Source organism: Phacochoerus africanus, chromosome 16, assembly GCF_016906955.1.
Source record: "Phacochoerus africanus isolate WHEZ1 chromosome 16, ROS_Pafr_v1, whole genome shotgun sequence".
Taxonomy (NCBI): domain Eukaryota; kingdom Metazoa; phylum Chordata; class Mammalia; order Artiodactyla; family Suidae; genus Phacochoerus; species Phacochoerus africanus.
Window position 1 is genome coordinate 44795467 of NC_062559.1, and position 22170 is coordinate 44817636.

The window sequence follows — 22170 nt, forward strand, 5'->3', positions numbered from 1 at the left end:
GAGTTGCCTATACCAACAACTCTCTAATCCTACAAAGACAGAAACAAAAGAACTCCACATTCAGCTAACCCCAAACCAAAAATATTTTAATAACCTCTTGTTTCCTGAGTTGCGTAAGGATTACCATATTGCAGAACTGGTTGTGTATTTGGCACTGCAGACACATGACCATTTTGCTCTAAGTTTGTGTTAAGACACTGTGAGATCTGCTGAGGATTCTGACCTTCGATTTTCCTTTCTGCCTGATTTTCTATGCTCCTTTTAAGCTCCTAAAATTAACAGAAACAAAGGTGAAAAAGCAATCAAATATTTTATAACAAGAAGAACATTAACATTCAGCCAAAATATAACAAAATGACTTCCCTATTACGTTTAAAGTATACTGTTGGAAAGGCAGGTTCTCAACTTCTCATAAATGTGCCTTCCAAATCTAACAAAATCAGAAAGCAGGACAATGCCCAATATATTTTCAAATTTACTTATTTATTTGTGAAAGTACCCTTTTTATTAAACTAAACTGAGGGGGAATTGTGAATCTCTTGCAACTTAACTATTAATAAAAACCATAAAACAAAAAATAACTCTGACTGCTTCCCTAGTCAATTTTATCAAATATTTAAGAAACTTATTTAAAAAAAAATATATGGAGTTCCCATCGTGGCTCAGTGGCTAACGAATCTAAGTAGGAACCTTGCTCAGTGGGTTAACAATCCGGCGTTGCCGTGAGCTGTGGTTTGGGTCACAGACGTAGCTTGGATCCCGCATTGCTGTGGCTGTGGCGTAGGCCGGCGGCTACAGCTCTGATCAGACCCCCAGCCTGGGAACCTCCATATGCCGCGAGAGCGGCCCAAGAAATGGCAAAAAGACAAAAAAAAAAAAAACTTAGACGCTCTTGCTCTTCAAGTTTTATTTTAAAAAAGTAAGAGGCAAGCCACAAATTGGGGGGAATTATTTCCAAAATATATAACAAAGGAACTAAATTTGGAATATATTTTTTAAAACTCTTCAAACCAAATAAAACCAGAAGATAACCCAATAAAAAATTAGGCAGAAGATATGAACAGACACGTCATAAGAATATATATGAATGCCTCATAGGCATATGAAAAGATGCTAAATATCACTAGTCACCAGGGACTGACTACCCGGCAAAATGAAAACACTAATTTAAAAAGATACATGCAGGAGTTCCCGTCATGGCGCAGTGGTTAACGAATCCAACTAGGAACCATGAGGTCGCGGGTTCAGTCCCTGGCCTTGCTCAGTGGGTTAACGATCCGGCGTTGCCGTGAGCTGTGGTGTAGGTTGCAGACGCGGCTCGGATCCCGCGTTGCTGTGGCTCTGGCGTAGGCCGGTGGCTACAGCTCGGGTTAGACCCCTAGCCTGGGAACCTCCATATGCTGCGGGAGCGGCCCAAAGAAATAGCAAAAAAGACAAAAAAAAAAAAAAAGATACATGCACCCCAATGTTCATTAGCAGCACTGTTTAAAATAGCCAAGACATGCATGGAAGCAACCCAAGTGCCTATCAACAGACAACTACATCAAGATGTCGTGCATGTGTGTATATATACATACAATGAAGAATTCCATGAAAAGAATAAAATACTGCCATTTGCAGCAACATGGATGGACCTAGAAAATACTGTGCTTAATGCAATGTTAGACAAAGACAAATATTCTGTCTTATATGTGGAATCTAAAATACAAATGACTATATATACAAAACAGAAATGGACTCACAGATACAGAAAATAAACTTGTGGCTACCAAGGAAAGGGTGTATGGACAAATTAGGGGTACTGAGATTACAGACACAAACTACTATATATAAAATAGATAAGCAACAAGGATTTACTGTGTAGCATAGGAAATTACACCCTATGTAATAACCTATAATGGAATATAATCTGCAAAAATACTGATTATGCTGCATACCTAAAACTAACACAATATTGTAAATCAAATGTACTTCAATAAAAACTTTAAAAATAGAAGTTCGACAACATTAAAAAATAATAATAGGAGTTCCCATCGTGGCTCAGTGGAATAATCTGACTAGTATCCATGAGGATGCAGGTCCAATCCCTGGCCTTGCTCAGTGGGTTAAGGATCCAGCATTGTGGTGAGCTGCGGTGTAGGTCACAAACACGGTTCAGATCCCATGTTGCTGTGGCTGTGGTATAGGCTGGCAGCTACAGCTCCAATTCAACCCCTAGCCTGGGAATCTCCATATGTCATGGGTATGCCCCTAAAAAAATATAAAAATAATAATAGAATAAAACACTAGTCATCAGAGAAATTAAAACTAAAACCATAATGGGGTAATAACACTACACCCTCACTAGAATGACTAGAATTAAAAACTGACAATACCAAGGGCTGGTGACAGGAATGCTCGCATACTGCTGGTGGAAGAGCAAAATGGTAGAGCCTCTTTCAAAAACAATTTGGCTCTTTCTTAAAAACATTCACTTATCATATATGCCAGCAATTCTCCTCCTAGGTATATACTCAAGAAAAATTAAAACATGCCCACAAAAAAAAAAAAATGTAAGAGAATGTTTACAGCAGCATCACTCATATTAGTAAAACATTAAAATAATCCAAGCGCCCATCAGCTAGTAAAAGGACTAATGTCCATCAACTAGTGAATAAATTCTATATGACCGGATTTATATGAAATGTTAGAAAAGATAAAACTACAGAGTAACAGAAAGCACATCAGTGGTTACCTGGGACTATAGGTAGTTGGGACAACTGACTGCAAAGGAGCCTGAGGGAATTTTGTGCAGTAATAAAACAAACATTCTATAATTTGAACATAAAGCAGTTACAGAACTATATATATTTGCCAAAATTCATCAAATTGTATTTAAAATGAGTGAATTTTATCATATGTAAATTGTGTACATCAACAGTTGTTTAAAAAAAAAAAATCAGCCAAAAATATTAACAAAAGTTATAAGGATGGCATTTTTCAAAAGTCAAGTAAAATGTAGCTAGTTTTGCTGATTGCCATCCCTTAGGAATAGAGATGAGCCTCTATGTTAACCAATTTTTAATCAATATAAATCACTTTTTTTTTTTTTTTTACTTTTTAGGGCCGCACCTGCAGCATATGGAAGTTCCCAGGCTAGGGGTCGAATTGGAGCTATAGCCGCCAGCCTATGCCACAGCCACAGCAATGCCAGATCTGAGTAACATCGGCGACCTATACCACAGCTCACGGCAATGCTGAATCCTTAATCCATCAAGTGAGGCCAGGGACTGAACCCACATCCTCATGGATACTAGTCGATTCACTTCTGCTGAGCCACGACAGGAACTCCTAAACCACTTTTAACAAGAATAAGTGGCCTTAAAATTAAGTCATCATTGAGAGAAAAACTGGTAAAAATGAAAAATGCAATTAAGGAATTCCCATCATGGTGGAGCGGAAACAAATCTGGCTAGAAACCATGAAGTTGCAGATTCGATCCCTGGCCTTGTTCAGTGGGTTAAGGATCTGGCGTTGCTGTGAGCTGTGGTGTAGGTCCCAGACACGGCTTAGATCTGGCGTTGCTGTGGCTCTGGCATAGGCCGGCAGCTACAGCTCCGATTAACCCCTAGCCTGGGAACTTCTATACGCCATGGGTGTTTTGCCCGAAAGGACAAAAGGACAAAAGAAAAAAAAAAGAAAAATGCAATCAATTTAGGTCTGAGAAGAGAAACAGGAATTAAAAGTTCTTCCTGAACATGTGTAGAGTACAGAAAGCATGTGAAATAAAACACACTGCAGGACTGCAAGTGAATGACATCTACAACACAGGATGCATGTTAAGAGTAGAAGAAATGCAGCTAAAGACACAGGATAAAGGGCAGATGTGCCAGATCTGTCACACAGTTTGCACTGATGGGTCTAATAGTCCTTGAGCAATAATAACACAGTGAAATGGTCCTTAATAAAGTTAATCTAACAAAACTATACTGGGCATAGTAGAAACAAATAATCAGAAGGGCAGCATGACGCAGTGTGATGGAGTCAGACCAGAATTTGTTCAGCTTCAGCACAAATAACTTCTGAGGAACTTATCTTTCTACATGGCCTCAGAGGATGACTGAGAAATGAGGGGACTGTTTAAAATACAGCAGGCTCTCAATAAATGTTCCCTCTTCCCAGCCATGATACAAAGCCCCTCAACAATCTGCTATAGTAATTTAGGATTGTGAAAGTGGCAGTGTGAATAGACCACAAGGTAGAGAGTAAATTAAAAAATATTTCAGGAGTTCCCATGTAGTTCAATGGGCTAAAGATCCAACATGGTCACTGCTGCGACTCAAGTTTGACCCCTGTCCACAGGCACAGCCAAAAAATACATATATTTCAAAGATGATACAAGAAAAAGGAAAAAGGATACGAAATCAGAAAAAAAAGAGAGAGAGAGAGAGATAAAATACTTCTACAAAAATTCCAGGAAATCGATTTAAAGAAGTATGGTTAAGTTCTGTAAGCAAACAATAAACTACTCAAGTGGAGTCAAGAATTTCATCAAAAGATTTACGCATGCACTGATAATGCCAAGCAAATTCAGAGAATTCCAACCTAATAAAGAGTTTACTCTGGGTTCATACTCCACTCTCCTACCATCAAAGGTGCAATAAGTCCTCTACAAATAGGATAAGGGTAAGAAAAGGAAGAATAGCAGCTTTGATTCCTCACGGGGCAAACTGGAGGCAGGGAAAACAGAATACAGGGACGTGGACAACACAGTTGTGGTTGTTTCACAAATCAAAAAACTGAACCCTTGACTTGAAGGTTCTTAAATCTGCATTTGTCATGCACCCCTTCTCCCAAAGGGTCCATCCATGTTTAGAATTCGGAAAATCCAGGAGTTCCGGCTCAGCAGAAAGCAATCTAGCTAGCATCCATGAAGATGCTGGTTCGATCCCTGGCCTCACTCAGTGGGTTAAGGATCTGGCATTGGGGTGAGCTGTGGTTTAGGTCACACATGCAGGTCTGATTCAACCCCCAGCCTGGGAACCCCCACGTGCCATGAGTGTGGTCCTAAAAAGACCAAAACAAAAAAAAAGATTTCAGAAGATCCATGAACTTGGATGGGAAAAAATTTTTACATCTTTTCACTAACTTCTAACTGAAACTTAGCATTTTGTTCAATTATAGATGTAGGCCGAAAACAGCAACAGTTGCAGTACCTTTAACTTTGTCACTCACAAAAATCACAGATATACTCCTTTCATATTAGTCGTTGCAGCCATCTCAAAGCAGCCTTTATATTCCTCACTACTTTGAAATTAGGGTAATTATCAGACATGTCAAATCTTATTTAACATTTTAATAAATACATACCACTGCTACATATGTCACAAATTTGTTTAAAATTTTTAATAACTACTTTTTTTTTTAATGGCCACACCCATGGCATACGGAAGTTCTCAGGCCAGGGACTCAATCTGAGCCACAACTGTGGTTGATCTACCCTGCAGCTGCGGCAATGCTGGATCCTTTAAGCCACTGCACCGGGCCGAGGATAGAACCTGTACTTCCGAATTGACACGGCCTGCTACAACTGGACTCTTAACCCACTGTGCCATGGTGGGAACTCCAATAACTATTTCTTATAATTGGTTTCCTTTGCAATTATACAATTATATGTATATTTCGCCTTAGACATTTTTCTTTCTTTCTTTTTTTTTTTTTTTTTGCTGTGCTCATAGCATATGGGTATTTCTGGGGCCAGGGATAGAACGCACACTACAGCAGTGACAATGCTGGATCTTTAACCTGCTGTGCTACCTGGGAACTCTTGTTTTACTCATTTAAAAATACTTTCTGAAAATAGACTTCAATAGACTATGAAAAGGCCCTTGAAACAAAAATGGCAAGACTCCCTATGGGACCTACTATACCTTCAGAGACAGGCACGTGTGACAGGAGTGTAGCTATGTTCCCTAAGCGAAACAACACTAACTGCTGATTTACAAACTGCCTACAATAAAAAGTGTCCACGGTTTAGGAAATAGACTGTGTTAGGTGTCCTCTTTTACAGTTCCAGGGAACAGAAGTTTGGTGCGTTGGTTCACCTTTGCTCAAGTGCGTAAATCTTGTCCTTCAGGTTCCCCCAAGTGGCTGACAATAGCCTTGGTTTTACATATTACCAACAAGGTCCTCCAAAACTGTTCAAGAGGAGGAATAAGATACTTTTATGTGCCAAATACAGATGCCCTGAGATTAAGGAGAACAGACATTAAATGTTTTAAATTATGTAAAACTCCGTGAACAAGTTGTTCAAGTATTATATAATTCTCATCTTTATTCTTTTATTGCTTCCAGCCTCTAAGTCATACCAAAAAGATAAACAAATGGTAGTCTACATGACTTTCTATAAGATCAGCTCTTTTTTTTTTTCTTTTCCTTTTCCAGTGGAACCTGAGGCATATGTAAGTTCCCAGGCCAGGGATTGAAACAGAGCAGCTGCTTCTACCTATGCCACTGCTGCAACAAAACCAGATACTTAACCCACTGCAGAGGTCTAGGGATAAAACTTGCGCTGCCAGAGACCAGTGCCAGATCTTTAACCCACTGTGCCACAGCAGGAACTCTTTAAAACATTTTTTAATTTTAAATTTTTCTCTGGTAATAGTTAATACAGAATTTCCCACCATCATTTTTTATCTATTTGCCATTGTGCTTTTGCTTTATTATTTTCACTTTTCCCTTTACAAATTTCTAATAAAGGGTTTATACAGAATATATGAAATAGTATGAATATATGAAAATGATAAATCATTCTAAATACAGTGGTTTTGGAATGACATGAAAAAGATATCTTAAACTATATTAAGTTTCTAAATAAATTTAAATTAATAGAGTATTTAATCCTGAGATATACTAAATTACTTCATACTATTAAAATTATTTTTATATATAGTTATGAGGGAGCTAGTTTGCTTTTTAATAAAAAAAATTATACTGAGTTTTTATTCACAAATATGTCTAGTAAACATTTATTGAGTAGCTACTATGTGGCAGGCACTACTCTCCTGGCACTAGGGATTTAGGAGTAACCAAAATACAGAGAAATCCCTGCCCACATGAAGCTTATATTTAGAATGGAGAAAGATGGACAAGAAACAAAATAAGTAACACACATTCTGTCAGATGGTGATACTTCCATTTTTTCATTTATTCTACTAATGCTTAATGATCACTTGGTTCACTCCGAGCACTGTGTAGATCCAGGTTTCAGGGCTGACCAAAAAGAACTCAATCCTAACCCTAACCCTGCAGAGGATCAGGGTAGGACTGAGGGTTCTGAGAAACTCTTGGGAAGAAGACAAACATTAACCAAGCTGTTGAAACAGCAAACAAATTCTTTTAAATACAGTCTTTAGAAGTAATGTAAAACTTGGAGTTCCCGTCGTGGCTCAGCAAAAATGAATCTGACTAGCATCCATGAGGACACAGGTTCGATCCTTGGCCTCACTCAGTGGGTTAAGGAACCGGCATTGCTGTGAGCTGTGGTAGAGGTCACAGACGTGGCTCGGATCTAGCGTTGCTGTGGCTCTGGTGTAGGCCAAAGGCCACAGCTCCAATTTGACCCCTAGCCTGGGAACTTCCATATGCCTCAGGTGCATCCCTAAAAAGACAAAAAAAAAAGAGGAAGAAGAAGTAATGTAAAACTATAGTGTCACCAGCTGGAAAATCAAGAGTAACTCAAGAAGATAGAAAGGAGACAGCAAACTGGTCTACCACTGCTTTCCTGACAGGGCAGGGTATTAACTGACAATAAAACTGCTGATCCCAATGTTTCTTTTATCAAACGCTTATATAAGCAAATGCTATGAATTATGTTTGCCACATTAATATGCTCAGTCATTCAACAAATATTTAACTTCAAGTATCTGGCACTGTACTAGGAGCTATAAATACAGTGGTAAGATAGACAGACACCGCCCCTGTCTTCATGGACCTTACAATTAAGCAAAGGGAGTAAGATAAATAAGCACAGAGATAAATATTAAAATCACAAATTTTAATAAGTGCTATGAAATAAAAGTACAGTTCCCAGGTGTAAGTTTAATAGAGGCATCTAATTTAGACTGCGAGGTCAAAGAAGGCCTCTCTAAAGAAGTTATTTAATATAAGTGGTAGGAATAATTAGACATTTAGTGGAAAATAATAGAAATTATGGGATAGACTAGGGAAAAAAACTACCACTGGAGGAAGAAAGAAGGCAATTAGGGTTAACAAGATAAAATGAGACGGCCATGAAGCAACACCTGTAGATTGCTCGTAAGGAGCACAAACAAGCTCACTGTATTATTCTATTCTTATATATGTTTAAATTCTTCTTTTAAAAAAAGTTAACCAAGAATTGTAGGCAAGAACATTTCAGGCCAAGAACATGAAGAAAGGCCCTGAAACAAGAAAGAAATTCATGAGTTGTAAGGCCTTGGGGACTAGAACAGTTCTCAAAGTATGGTCCCCAGACCAGCAGCGATAGCAATTTGTTGAAAGTATAAATTTTAAGCCCTATCACAGACCTACAAATCAGAAACCCTGGGACTGGAACCCAGAAACCTGTGTTTTAAAAAATAATGCAGGTGATTCTAATAAAAGCTCAAAATTAAGAACCACTACTGAGAGAGGTTCTACAACAGAGAAGAATTAAACAGGAAATTGTGGTTTAAAATGGGACCAGAAAGAGAAATTGGAGGCCACCTATATAAAATGATCTAAGCTATGCTGAGAATTTTGGCATTTATCTAAGTGCTCTAGTGCACGGAAGGCCCATTAAAGGGCTTTAAACAAGGAAGGGATCAGCTGTACATTTTTAAAGGTTACCTTGCCTGTAGTTTGAATAACCTTTCACTTCAGTCAAAGGTAGAGGAGGGGAGTGACCTCCTGGGGAGACAAGTGTGGCCCTCATTTAACAACCACCAAGGAACTGAGTTCTGACAACAAGTGAGCTCGGAAGTGAATCTACACCCGTGAGCTCACTGAGTGCCATCTGACACCCTGGCTGCAATTCTGTGAGATGTCTAAATTAAAGAGGACCAGGCTAAGCCACACCTGGATTCCTGACTCACAAAAACCGTAAGATTCAGGGAACGATATCCACTCTGTGACAGAACATGATGAAAGATAATATGAGAAAAAAGTGTGTGTGTGTGTGTGTGTGTGTGTGTGTGTATAATATGACTGGGTCAATTTGCTGTACAGAAAAAATTGACCAACATTGTAAATCAATTACATTTTAAAAAACAAAACAAAACTGTGAGATAAGAAATTTTGGGTTTTTTTCCTTTTTGTCTTTTTACAGCCGCACCTGCAGCATATGGAAGTTCCCAACCCAGGGGTCGAATCCTAGTCTCAGCTGAGGCCTAGGCCACAGCCAGGGCAACACTGGATGCGAGCCGCACCTATGACCTACCCCACAGATTGTGGCAATGCTGGATCCTTAACCCATTGAGCGAGGCCAGGAATCAAACCTGCATCCTCACAGAGGTAACTTCAGGTCCTTAACCTGCTGAGCCACAACAGGAACTCTCAAGTGTTGTTGTAAGCCACTACATTTTCAGGTAATTTGCTATGCAGCATAACTGTCTTTACATTGTTTTCTCTGTGTGATTTCGTCCATTTATAACACAGTGTACAAATGATTAGAATCACAACTATCTTTCACTGTCATACATGAAACTTCAAAATAACTAAAATTATGATTTTATGTGTAAATTATATACATAAATGTTATATACAAAGTGTGTATTTTATAAATGTAAAATATATATTAAGTATCTTGACTGCTTCTCTCTAGCATCAGTTATTAACTCTAAGCACAAAACACACTTAGAGCCAGGTTTCTTACCAAGAATTGTGAAAGTAAATCCTATTTCAAAAAGTTGTCTTAGTAGTTCCTGCTGTGGCACAATGGGATTAGCAGTGTCTTGGGAGCACTGGATCGCAGGTTCCCCCAGGTTCGATCCCCGGCCCAGCAGAGTGGGTTAAGGATCTGACACTGCCGCAGCTGCGGCTTGGATCTTGACTGAGGCTCAGAGATGATCCTTGGCCCAGGAACTCCATATGCTGCATGGCAGCCAACAAAGGGAGAAAAAAAAAAAAGTTGTCTTAAACATTTGGAATATATTTTATCGATTTCTTGCCAGATCTGATTGAGTCACCACTGTTTTAACTTTGAAATACATCTGACCAAAACTCATACCAGAAATTTAAAACAATTTCTTACTCTTCAATTGTGCTCCTATTGTTTTAATTAGCTTTAACCCACTGTTTATTTGCAGGGATTTTTTGTAACCCAGTTGTCATTTTATTACCCCTCACTGAAGGGGGCAGGGGAGGTGAGGAGGATGAGAGAGTGAGGGAGAGAGAATTAATGCAAACAACATTTGAATACAACATACTGACAATAGGGGTGGAAGGGAGAATTGCAATTAAATAGATTTCCTTCTCATGTGATATGGCTCTAGCAATCCTGAAACTGCCAACAGCAAAAATGTGGCACCGTCGAGGAAAAAAAAGCCAATGTTGCAGTACTGTGAAAACAGGTTTACCTTTGTAGACCTCAAAAGGGGATGGGGACTCCCGCCCAACCCTCCCGCCAAAGGACCACAAACCACACTGCAAGAAATGCTGCACTAGAGCATATTTTATATTATATGTGTATGCTCTGTTTGAATGTTAGATTATGATACAAGTCATTAACTTCTAAAAGGTTTCCCATTACAAAAGAAAACAGGATAAATACATTAGGTATCATTTAAATTTGTTTACTGTTCTCCTAAATTTGCACATTAAGGTTTAATATAAACTACGTAACGAAAATCAAACCAAGTTTCAACACTTAAACATTTTTCTCCTACCAAAATAAGGTATTTTAAAATATAAATAAAAAGGTTTTCTACCTAAGGGTTTTAACATGTCTTTTATCCATTTAACTTTAAAAAAATCACTCTCACATGAACTGTAATAAAAATGTGTGTCCTTTCATAAAGCATCAAGTGTCCTATGAAATATTTTTTTAAAAATACATTGTTCAGGAGTTCCCGTCATGGCTCAGTGGTTAATGAATCCTACTAGGAACCATGAGGTTTCGGATTCGATCCCTGGCCTCACTCAGTGGGTTAAGGATCCGGTGTTGCCATCAGCTGTGGTGTAGGTCGAAGATGCAGCTCAGATCTATCGTTGCTGTGGCTCTGGCATAGGCTGGTGGCTACAGCTCCAATTCAACCCCTAGCCTGGGAACCTCCTTATGCCACGGGTGCGGTCCTAGAAAAGACAAAAAAATAAAATAAAATAAATAAATAAATAAATAAAAATACATTGTTCAATACCTTCCCTCTGGAGAGGTTTTCCAAATGTGAAGTCAGACCACTTATCTCTTTGTCTTTCTCTGCCAACTGAAGCTGAAGAAAGAAAGAAAACCATCGTTAATTTTTTTCATTACTTCACTCTCTTCTTACCCTTCTAGTTTATAGCATTCTATCAAAATAATTCCCATTACCGTACCCATGTATTTTCCTTGGTTCTTATTCTTCGGCATCTCGGAATTACCTGTCTTCCCCCACCCCAACAAATACTCAAGTGAAAGCAGTCCGAGGTATGTAGACATAATTTATGTACAACTTCATCACGCCTTGCCTCATGCATGTCTGATTCTGTCTAAATGGCACAAAATGAGGGAAAGAGCACTAAACAAAAAGCCAAGCAATTTCACCAGCTGTGCAACCTTAAATACGTTGTTTAATCTCAATGTACCTTTTGGTCATGAGTGAAATGACTTAGCGTCCACAGGTTTGAAAGACGATTGCTAGGCTGTGAATGTGAAAGAGCTGTGAACATCACCATCACGCTTTCGGCAATTTCTGCTGAACTAGAAACTTCTTAAGCCCAGCGCTGTGCCTCAGTTATATGACCACCCACATAACAGCCAACACAGTGCTTCATATGCAACAGGCTTCAATAAATATTTACTAAATCATTTTTTTGTCAATATGCTAAAATAAAATTTCATACAAATTCAGTATTTATACTTTGTAATAAAGGAAGCTGCTAAGCAATAAAAACAATATCCAAAGGAATCCCCGAAACAATAATAACCTCATCAAATAAATTTTAAAATTTCATTCAGGGGTGTTACCATCGTGGCTCAGCAGAGAAGAACCTAACTAGTATCCATGGGGATCCAGGTTTGATCCTTGGCCTCCATCAGTGGGTTAAGGATCCGGCATTGCTGTGAGCTGTGGTGTAGGTCCCAGTCCTGGCTCAGATCTGGTGTTGCTGAGGCTGTGGTGTAGGCCAGCAGCTGTAGCGCCAATTTGACCCCTAGCTTGGGAACCTCCAAATGCTGCAGGTATGGCTCTAAAAAAAACAAACAAAAAAATAAATAAATAATTCACTTGGATAGCAGATAAAGATAAAAAAGAACCACCAGTAAATTACCTTAGCCTGTAATAAACCACCCAAACAAAATAATTCTTGGTGTCAAAAATATTATATTTGGGGGAAAAAATGTAAATGTAATGTATACATGTAAGGATAACTTGATCCCCTTGCTGTACAGTGGGAAAATAAAAAACATAATAATAAATAAATAAATAAATAAAAGAGTATTATATTTGGGAGTTCCCCTCATGGCTCAGCAGTTAGTGACCCCAACTAGTATCCATGAGGACATGGGTACGATCCCTGCTTTCGCTCAGTGGGTTAAGGATATGGCATTGCCGTGGGTTAAGGATATGGCAGCCCGGATCCTGTGTTGCTGTGGCATAGGCCAGCGGCTACAGCTCCGATTGGACCCCCTAGCCTGGGAACTTCCATATGCCGTGGATGCAGTCCTAAACAGACAAAAGACCAAAAAATATATATATATATTATATTTAAAAATTAGATGATAGGTACAATTAACAAAGCAAAGGTAAACCATTTGAAAATTCCAGGCCTTTAGTCACACACACAAAAATGCAAATCACACAAACACACACATATAACACCCTAAAATGTATAGGATTACACTTTACTACCTAGAGAGAAAATACCTTTCTACTTATTAATTAGCTGTACAGCCTATTAATATCACTTACATTTAGGATCACAAGAAACATTTTCGCGATAAATTTTAAAACCTTTACATTCGTTTTTTAAATTATCATATCTTACTATCCTCCCAAAAACACACTAAGGCCCCAGACTAATTTCATAAATACATTCATATTTCGGTGATTATGAAATGATCGCTTTTCATCTTAAAAACTAAGCATGATTAAAAGATCCAAATATAATAGCCATCTGAATCTGCAAAATTAGAGCCACAATGGTAATGCGTGAGTATCCATTTTCTCAGTTCATAGTTAATAAACTACATTCAACATCACTAAATACATTGTACGTTTTTATCTATACACGAAAATTCTACCTCAATTACCCATTTTAAAACTTTACATTAGCTTGATAAAATTATAGACAGCATATTTTCAAAACTACCAGGTACTATGTCTCAAGTTATATGAATACTAAACTTACTTTGTAATTGTCCTCTACTTCAGCTAATTCTAGTTTTACATTTTCAGCAATTTTCACTTGTTCTTTCCATTTCAGCTCCATTTTTGCAAGTTCATCAGCATATTTACTGCATTTTGTTTTCTCATCCTAAATGAAATTATCAAAAGATTTTAAATCCATACAGATCAAACATCTATACAAACATACTTAGACATATGCTGAATGTTTATTATAACACAATTTGTTACATTGTTATAACAGTATAAATATCAAAATATCAGGGAGTTCCCGAATTTTTCAGTTTTTCGGGGAGTTCCCGTTGTAGTGCAATGGAAACGAATCCAACTAGGAACCATGAAGTTGCGGGTTCAATCCCTGACCTCACTCAGTGGGTTAAGGATTCGGCATTGCTGTGAGCTGTGGTGTTGGTCACAGACACGGTTCGGATCTGGCTTGGCTGTGGCATAGGCTGGCAGGAACGGCTCTGTTTGGACCCCTAGCCTGGGAACCTCCATATACCATGGGTGCAGCCCTAAAAAGAAAAAAGACAAGAAAATAAAAAATAAATAAAAATTAAAATAACCACAATAGCAGTGGAAGACTGGATAAATTGTTTTATATCCATACAATGGAACAGAATATATTTATCAAAAAAGAAGTAGATATACAAATTAACACGGAAAAATGTCAAGATACACTAATTGAAAACAGCAAGTTGCAAACACAGAATTTAGAATATATCCAGTTTTTGCTTTAAAAGTTAATGCAATTTTATATGATGTCTATGCAGTATATGTAGAAAAGAATAAACCAAAACACTAATAGCTGTTAAATTTGGGAATCAGAATCATACTGGTACTTTTTACCACTTTTATTCTTTATTTCTATAATGGCCTAAGATTTCACGATAAGCATACATTGCCTTTGCAAAGAAGGTAATAAAAGTCACGTGTTTATAATGCTGTTGCTTCTAGGCATTAATAACTAAAACTCTGGGATTTCCTGACCAAGACAATCTCTAGACGGGTACACACTGCTCTACTCTACAACCCAGAATGTTAAAAGGAAGGAGAGTTAGAAATCCTGACGAAAAGGTAAATTGACCACTTTCATTTTCAACATTATGTTCAAGGAAAGAATTTTTAAATATGCTTTGTATGAGCAATTTAATGGAGAAAATAAGTCCTTCTAACAAATAACGCTGGAACAACTGAATATCCTTAAGTATACATACCATACTTCATACTATACACAAAAAATAAACTTAAAATGGTTAAAAGTTTTTAAAATTTTTAAATATGCTTTGTATGAGCAATTTAATGGAGAAAATAAGTCCTTCTAACAAATAACGCTGGAACAACTGAATATCCTTAAGTATACATACCATACTTCATACTATACACAAAAAATAAACTTAAAATGGTTAAAAGGCCTAAACAAACCTAAGACCACAAAATTTCTAGGTGAGAAAATCTTTACCAGTTAGATTAGTAAATGTTTCTTAGGACATAAAAGTAGAACACATTAAAGAATAAATTGGTAATCTGTACTTCAGCAAAATTAAAACTTCCTAAAACGAGCATTAAGGAAACAAAAAGGCAAGCCACAGGCTGGAGAAAATATTCACCACACATATCAGACAAACAATTTGTATCCAAAATAAAGAACACTTAAAAACTCAATTATAAGATGAACCCAATTTTTAAAATGGCAAAAGACTTGAACTCTCACACTAAAAAGGAATGAACTATCAATATAAGAAAACTAGATAAATCTCAAAATAACTGTGCTGAAAGGGGACAGGAAAATAAGAGCATACCATATGATTCCACTTATAGAAACTGTACAAAAGGTAGGCTAATTTCTAGTGGCAGAAGGCAAACCAATGGTTTCCTGGGAATGGGGAGAGAGGGAGGGATGAGAGTTGCAAGTGAATACAAAAAAGCTTTGCAAGTAATGGAAATGTTCATTAGCTTGACACTGGGATACTTCCACAGCTATACATACAGAAAACCTCAACAAACCGCAGACCTTAAATATGTGCAATTTACTCAATTTCAATTGTACTGTGACAGAGTCATAAAACAAAACATAACAAAAACACCTTGAGGAAGTGTTTAGCTTGAGAGAACATTCAATCTTCCTTTCAATAATATTATACAATGAGATTTTATTTTAAAATGTTCATCCAAAATTGTTTCATTCTTACTGAAAAATAGTCTAGTCTTTTATAAATGACTACTGTGACCTCAAGGGTACTGTTCAAATCAACCCTCTATAAAAGGATCTTCTGAAGCAACAAAAATGTTCAGTTTAAAACCTGCTTAAAGGGTTACATTAGGAGCTCCTGTCGTGGCGCAGTGGTTAATGAATCCGACTAGGAACCATGAGGTTGCAGGTTCAATCCCTGCCCTTGCTCAGTGGGTTAAGGATCTAGCGTTGCCGTGAGCTATGGTGTAGGTTGCAGATGCAGCTTGGACCCCGCATTGCTGTGGCTCTGGCATAGGCTGGCAGCTACAGCTCCGATTCGACCCCTAGCCTGAGAACCTCCATATGCCAAGGAATCGGCCCTAGAAAAGGCAAAAAGACAAAAAAAAAAAGGGGGGGGGGGTTATAGTCAATTAAGATTAAGATAGTAAAGTATTTTAAATTCATTACTGTAACAGTGAGCTAATATATGAACTTCAATCTATAGCTCTAAAATTATCCCTCAAAAACAAACAAAAGTTTTAGGTAAACAAACACATACACAAAAAATCTCTTCCTCCCTTCCCCAAATCAGGTACCATGAGGAGTTCCCGTTGTGGCTCAGCAGTTAACAAACCGACTAGCATTCATGAGGACGCAGGTTCGATCCCTGGCCTTGCTCAGTGGGGTAAGGATCTGGCATTGCCATGAACTGCAGTGTAGGTTGCAGATTCAGCTCGGATCTGGTGTTGCTGTGGCTGTGATGTAGGCCAGCAACTACAGCTCTTATTGAACCCCTAGCCTGGGAACCTCCATATGCTGCAGGTGTGGCCCTAAAAAGACCAAAAAAAAAAATTTAGGTACAAATGAGAAGCATTTTCCCTCTGTCCTTTAAATCCTCCAGGAGGGAATGCTACTAGAATGGTTGCAAAACTTAAATCTTTGAATAAAACAGTTTGATATAATCAAAATAAATATCATAAAGGCAACAACTCATTTGGTTAACATTCTCTTTTTCCATTTTGCTAATCTGCTTCACTTTAGGAAAGTCTTTGCTATTATTACCATAAATGTAAAAAAAAAAACCAAAAAAGAGTACCTCCAACTCAAATAGTTTTCATATAGCCTTACAAGAAGACATAATAATATCACTTGCCCACTATCAAGAGAATATTTGGGGAACAAAAAATACTAATTTTAGGATCATGATTTTACATACATGCCTTCATGAACAGGTAAACAATCCTAACATCATCTCAAAAGTGAAAATAAATACCAGTTGGAAAAAAAAGGGTATAAAGAAGAAATCCTAGGATACACATCAATCAAAACAATAAAGGTAAGCTAAGCCATTACATTTGATAAATCTTTCCCTTACAAGGGAGCTAGCTTACCTGTAAGAGTTGTTTACATTTATTATACTTTTCTGTCTTGTCAGCAATTTCTTTGGTCATTTCAGAGACTTGTCCCTTGGTCAGACTGTCAAAATCGGTCTCAGCTATAATAAGGCAGAACATAAGATTATTATTTTAAAAAAAGGGAGGAGTTCCTATTGTGTTATTTTGCTCCTTATAACATCATCCCATTCAGATGTTAGAATACTGTGATATATAATAAATGAAATGCTAAAGGAGACAAACAGCTATTTTAAAACGTCTAGGAGTTCCTGTCGTGGCACAGTGGTTAACGAATCCGACTAGGAACCATGAGGTTGCGGGTTCGGTCCCTGCCCTTGCTCAGTGGGTTAAGGATCCGGCGTTGCCCTGAGCTGTGGTGAAGGCCGAAGACATGGCTCAGATCCTGCCTTGCTGTGGCTCTGGTGTAGACCAGCGGCTACAGCTCCGATTCGACCCCTAGCCTGGGAACCTCCATATGCTACGGGAGAGGCCCTAAAAAAGACAATAAATAAATAAATAAAAATAAAACATCTATTCAGAGTTTCCACTGTGGCACAACAGGACTGGCAGCATCTTGGGTTAAACCCCAGCGCAGCACAGTGGGTTAAGGATCCGGTATTTTTCCCTGGGTCCAGGAATTGCAAAAAAGGGGAAAAAAAGCTATTCAAAAACATTTATTCATACACGAAATAAATGAGAAGGATAATACAAACATTAGATGAGAATTTTTTAATGTCGGTTTGGCCATGATCATGGTCACATACAATAACGAAAAAAATTTCGTCTTTTTCTTGGGGGGTGGGTGCCCACCCACAGCATGTGGAAATTTCCAGGCTAGGGATCAAATAGGAGCTGATGCTGCCAACCTATGCCACAGCAGATGCAGGATCCAAGCCACATCTGTGACCCACACCATATCTCAAGGCAACACCAGATCCTTAATCCACTGAGCGAGGCCAGGTATCAAACCTGCATCCTCATGGATATTAGTTGGGTTCATTATCACTGAGCCACAACAGGAACTCCTGAAAAAAAATCTTTATTTTTTTAAACTAGCTAGAAAAAGTTCTAAAATCACACAAAAATTCTTCTTTATATACAGGATACATAGCAAAAGGATACATAGGAAAGCTATACTCTCAGAGAAAGATTTTCAATTATTTTTCTAGTCCTTCATTACTACTCAGTAAGTCTTTATTAAAGCAGTATTATAACACCTTTTTTAGAACTACAGAAGATAAATAGAAATGGAAGGCAGGATCCTGTTCTATAGCAGTTGAATCTAAATGTTTAATAGTATAGGAAATTTATAATACATTTGAAAAGCCTAAAACACCAATTCCTCTAAATACTGCACAATTAAATGTACTTTTATAAACTCTAGTACTGTCATTATTGTCAAATCTTTACTATAAGGTGAAAAAATTAGGACAAGTGAAAAGAAGTTACTTCAAATTTTCATGTTTTCATATATTCACTGTCGCTAGTAAAAATTTAACTTGCCCACTAGCAGGTACACTAATGAGGAAAAGTATCCTAATGACCCATAGCAGCCAACAACAAAAAAAGCAAGCAAAAGAGAAACAAATAGAACTAAAAGAATTTTAAGTTTCCCCCAACACAACTATACAATTAAAGTGCCAAAAATGGCTCCAAATTCCACAGATTTAGTGGAATATTAATTAAAATCTCAATTCTTGGTTCTTGTCCTAAAGTGCAAATGCTACATGCATTAGTACTTACAAAACACCAGCTCATTTAATTAACACCTGTGAACATGCCCACAAAGATAAATACTAGCTCACACTCACATTTTGTATATTCACCACATATATAACTTACTTTTAGACTCCTACTTTCCCTTTGCCTCAATCCTTCACTTATAAGGATTTTTTTCTTCCCCTTTTTTGGCCGCCCTATGGCATACGGTGTTTCCAGGCCAGGGATCAGATTTGAGCCACAGCTGCGACCCACAGCGGTGGCAACACCGGCTCCTTTAAACCATTTTGCTGGACCGGGGACTGAACCAGCGTCCTTGGCACAGCAAAGACGTCACTGAGCCCATTACATCACAGCGGGAACTCCACTTAGAAGGATTTTTATAAGCTTCCTAATATTCTTATGCATGGAAAAGGCAGTAATCAATGAGTATAAATACTTTTAAAGGTAGAACATTTTATACAAAGTCTAAAAGATTTCTACCTGCAGAAGGTGGTGGCTTTACATCCAGAGTAGAGGCAGCAGTAGCTGGGTCTGTGTTTATTGAGGCATCAATCACTTTCTGCTGACTCCCAACTTTCTTTGTGAAGACACTATTGTTATTAGCCTATTTAAAATATTAACAATCAATTGTTAAATGAAGTAATATTTCCCTCTTGCAGTAACTGGTATCATATAAATAAATCCTTGAAAAGTCCACAAAGCTGCTACTGTCTTAAAGGCCAACAAAGACTGAATTTCAAATATCACTTTACTAATCTAAATACTACAAAAAAGAGTATTTCTCTGGAAAATAAAAACTCCAGGTTTTTTAAAAATTATCACTACAATATTTGTCCAGTAATGTGAAACCAAGCAGAGAAAATATATTCAAAGGGTAGAATATTATGAATGTGATTTGCAAACAAAAATACTGATAAAGGAATTATTTTACTATGTTGAATTCAAGTATACTTACCGATTGGTCTGAAAGTTTATTTATTTGTTTTTGGAGTCTCTGGCATTCCTTGAATTTTTCTTTATAATGATCTGCTGCCATCTGAAGACGAAGTTTCAGATCTTCAACTTCTCTTCTCAGTTCGTGTTCCAGTGTTTCAGTCTTTTCCTAGAGAGAAATAAACACTTTCTCTAAAAGAAACATAAAAATCTCATATCTCATAATGTAGCAATAAATCCAACTTCACTTTCGCTTTTCTCTTTCTGGCTCTTAATTTTTATTTTTTTTGACTACAGAGTCACATTAGCTCTAATAAAGTCAGCTTTATATTCTTAGGACTAAGGTACATTAAAAACACCAGAGAGGAATAATCTAGCTCGAGAAGCAGGTAGTACTTTGTTAAACAATCATTGTATCATTTTATGCAGCTAGTAAGACATTCCAAACAGAGCAATATATACCTGACATCAGAAAGTGTAATTAATAATAGAGCAGGTTTTACTAACCAATAGGAATTTGTTTACGGAAGTTTTTCTTAAAGCTCGTATTAATTTCAATCCAAGGAGTTAAAATGACTTAACAAAATGAATGGAAATTTAAATTCTGTGATCAGGAATCTGACCTAAATTACTTTAACATAATTCATTCTCTTTCATGAGCTTTTAGTGAGTTTTGATCAAAATGGAAATTCAAAATTAACCCAATTTACCTGGTCTTTTTTCACAGCACTTAGTTTAAGCTCTGCCACTGCATCGGCTAACTGCTTTTTTACTTTCTCATTTTCCAAGCGTGCAGTATGCAGATCTGCCATTGTTTTATCCCGCACATTTACTGCATCACTAAGTTCTTTAGCCAGAAAGACAGCTTCTTGCCGAGTTGCCTGAACCTGTTCCTCTGCTTTACGAAGTTGCTCCTTTAGAAAAAAGGTATCTTCCTAAGAAAGACAGATAAATATATTTGTAATTAAACCATTCAAGTTAAAAAAGGCAACAATAGAAAAAGAAACTTTTACTATTTCAACTGATCTAAAATTTTAAACTAAATATTGCATTTCTATTCATGACTCAGATGAAGTATGTAAGTCTATAAAAAAATGTAAGCTGTGACTTTGTTCTAGAGACCCCACGTAACTCCTACGCACTGGGTATCAAGACTATCACTTTATGCATGAGGAAAGTAAAGCACAGGAAGTTAGGCAACATACCAATGCTTAAATTCTTGGCTCAATACTCAAATGGGAGCTATTGTCCCCCAGAATCTCTCCAGCTAAAACTACTGACCCCCTTTTTTCTTTTTGGCCACACCCGCACATGCAGAAGTCCTGGAGCCAGGGATTGAACCCAAGCCACAGCAGTGACAACGCTGGATCCTTAACCCACTGAGCTACCAGGGAACTCCACGAAACTCATTTTTCATGATAATCAATAAAACTAATTACAAAAACTACTTTGTAACTCCAAAAATTTTGGTTGAAAAATATTTCCTACTATCTAACCTAAAACATATCCAATATAATACTGAGGTACCATTATTTATCATTATGAAATCATAGCACAGATTTAGAACTTAGTTCTAAATGTGAAATACTGATATGCAAACAGCAAAGACAAGGAGGCCCTAGGACAATGAAAATCAGCATGTCTCACCAAAACTAAAAGTATCTTCGAAAAGTTAAAATTGCCATTATAAGATTATTTCCTTTAATGTTATCTATACATATGAGCTCAATCAATCTAGTTTATTCAACTTTCCTGTATTTTTTATCTCTATGCGGAAAAAAAAAAAAGCAAACTCAAGAAAACATGCAACTCGCTCTTGGTCTTTAAATTGCGAGGTCCTCAGTAGAAAGGTAAATGATTATTTATATAATCCTGAGGTGAAAAAATCTGCAGCAAATAGAAGTTCCCAGGCTAGGGGTCAAACTGGAGCTTGAGCCGCCAGCCTATGCCATAGTCACAGCAACACCAGATCGAGCCATGTCTTCAAACTACACCAGAGTTCATGGCAAGGCCAGATCCCTAACCCACTGAGCAAGGCCAGGGATAGAACCCGCATCCTCCTGGATACTAGTCATGTTCATTTCTGCTGAGCCTTTTTAAGTATAACATTAATAGCGCTGGCATTAAATGCCATTAGCTTTATACATTAGAAGAGAAAAAAGCAAAAAAAAAAAAAAAACAAAACTAGATTTGTAATATATTCAAAAAAAGTATATTAATATTCTCAAATATCTTTTCTAATCCATAAGAAAAGGAAAAACTGCAAGCCAAAAAAAAAAACCTAAAAAACAAAACAAAAAAAATCTGGAGAAAGGCATGAATATGAGATTTTTTTAAAAGAAATGGCTATTATGCATAGAAAAAAAATATTCATCAACAATCAAGAGAGGAAGTTAAAAAAAATACCATT

The 22170-nt window shown here is 37.3% G+C and overlaps 1 protein-coding gene across 2 annotated transcripts in view; it reads right to left on the reverse strand.

The window, feature by feature from the left end:
• Positions 1-22170, reverse strand: part of TAX1BP1 (Tax1 binding protein 1) — an 82451-nt gene that overhangs the window by 11118 nt on the left and 49163 nt on the right. Inside the window, exons 9-15 of one of the 2 annotated variants that reach the window (XM_047763869.1) lie at positions 20471-20695; positions 19783-19929; positions 19308-19431; positions 17103-17206; positions 13543-13668; positions 11355-11426; positions 224-269 (exon numbers count right to left, since the gene is read on the reverse strand). In XM_047763869.1, coding sequence (XP_047619825.1) covers positions 224-269; positions 11355-11426; positions 13543-13668; positions 17103-17206; positions 19308-19431; positions 19783-19929; positions 20471-20695 — 844 coding nt within the window. Of the gene's footprint in view, positions 1-94; positions 270-11354; positions 11427-13542; positions 13669-17102; positions 17207-19307; positions 19432-19782; positions 19930-20470; positions 20696-22170 lie in introns of both variants that reach the window. The other variant, XM_047763868.1, reaches the window with a different exon arrangement.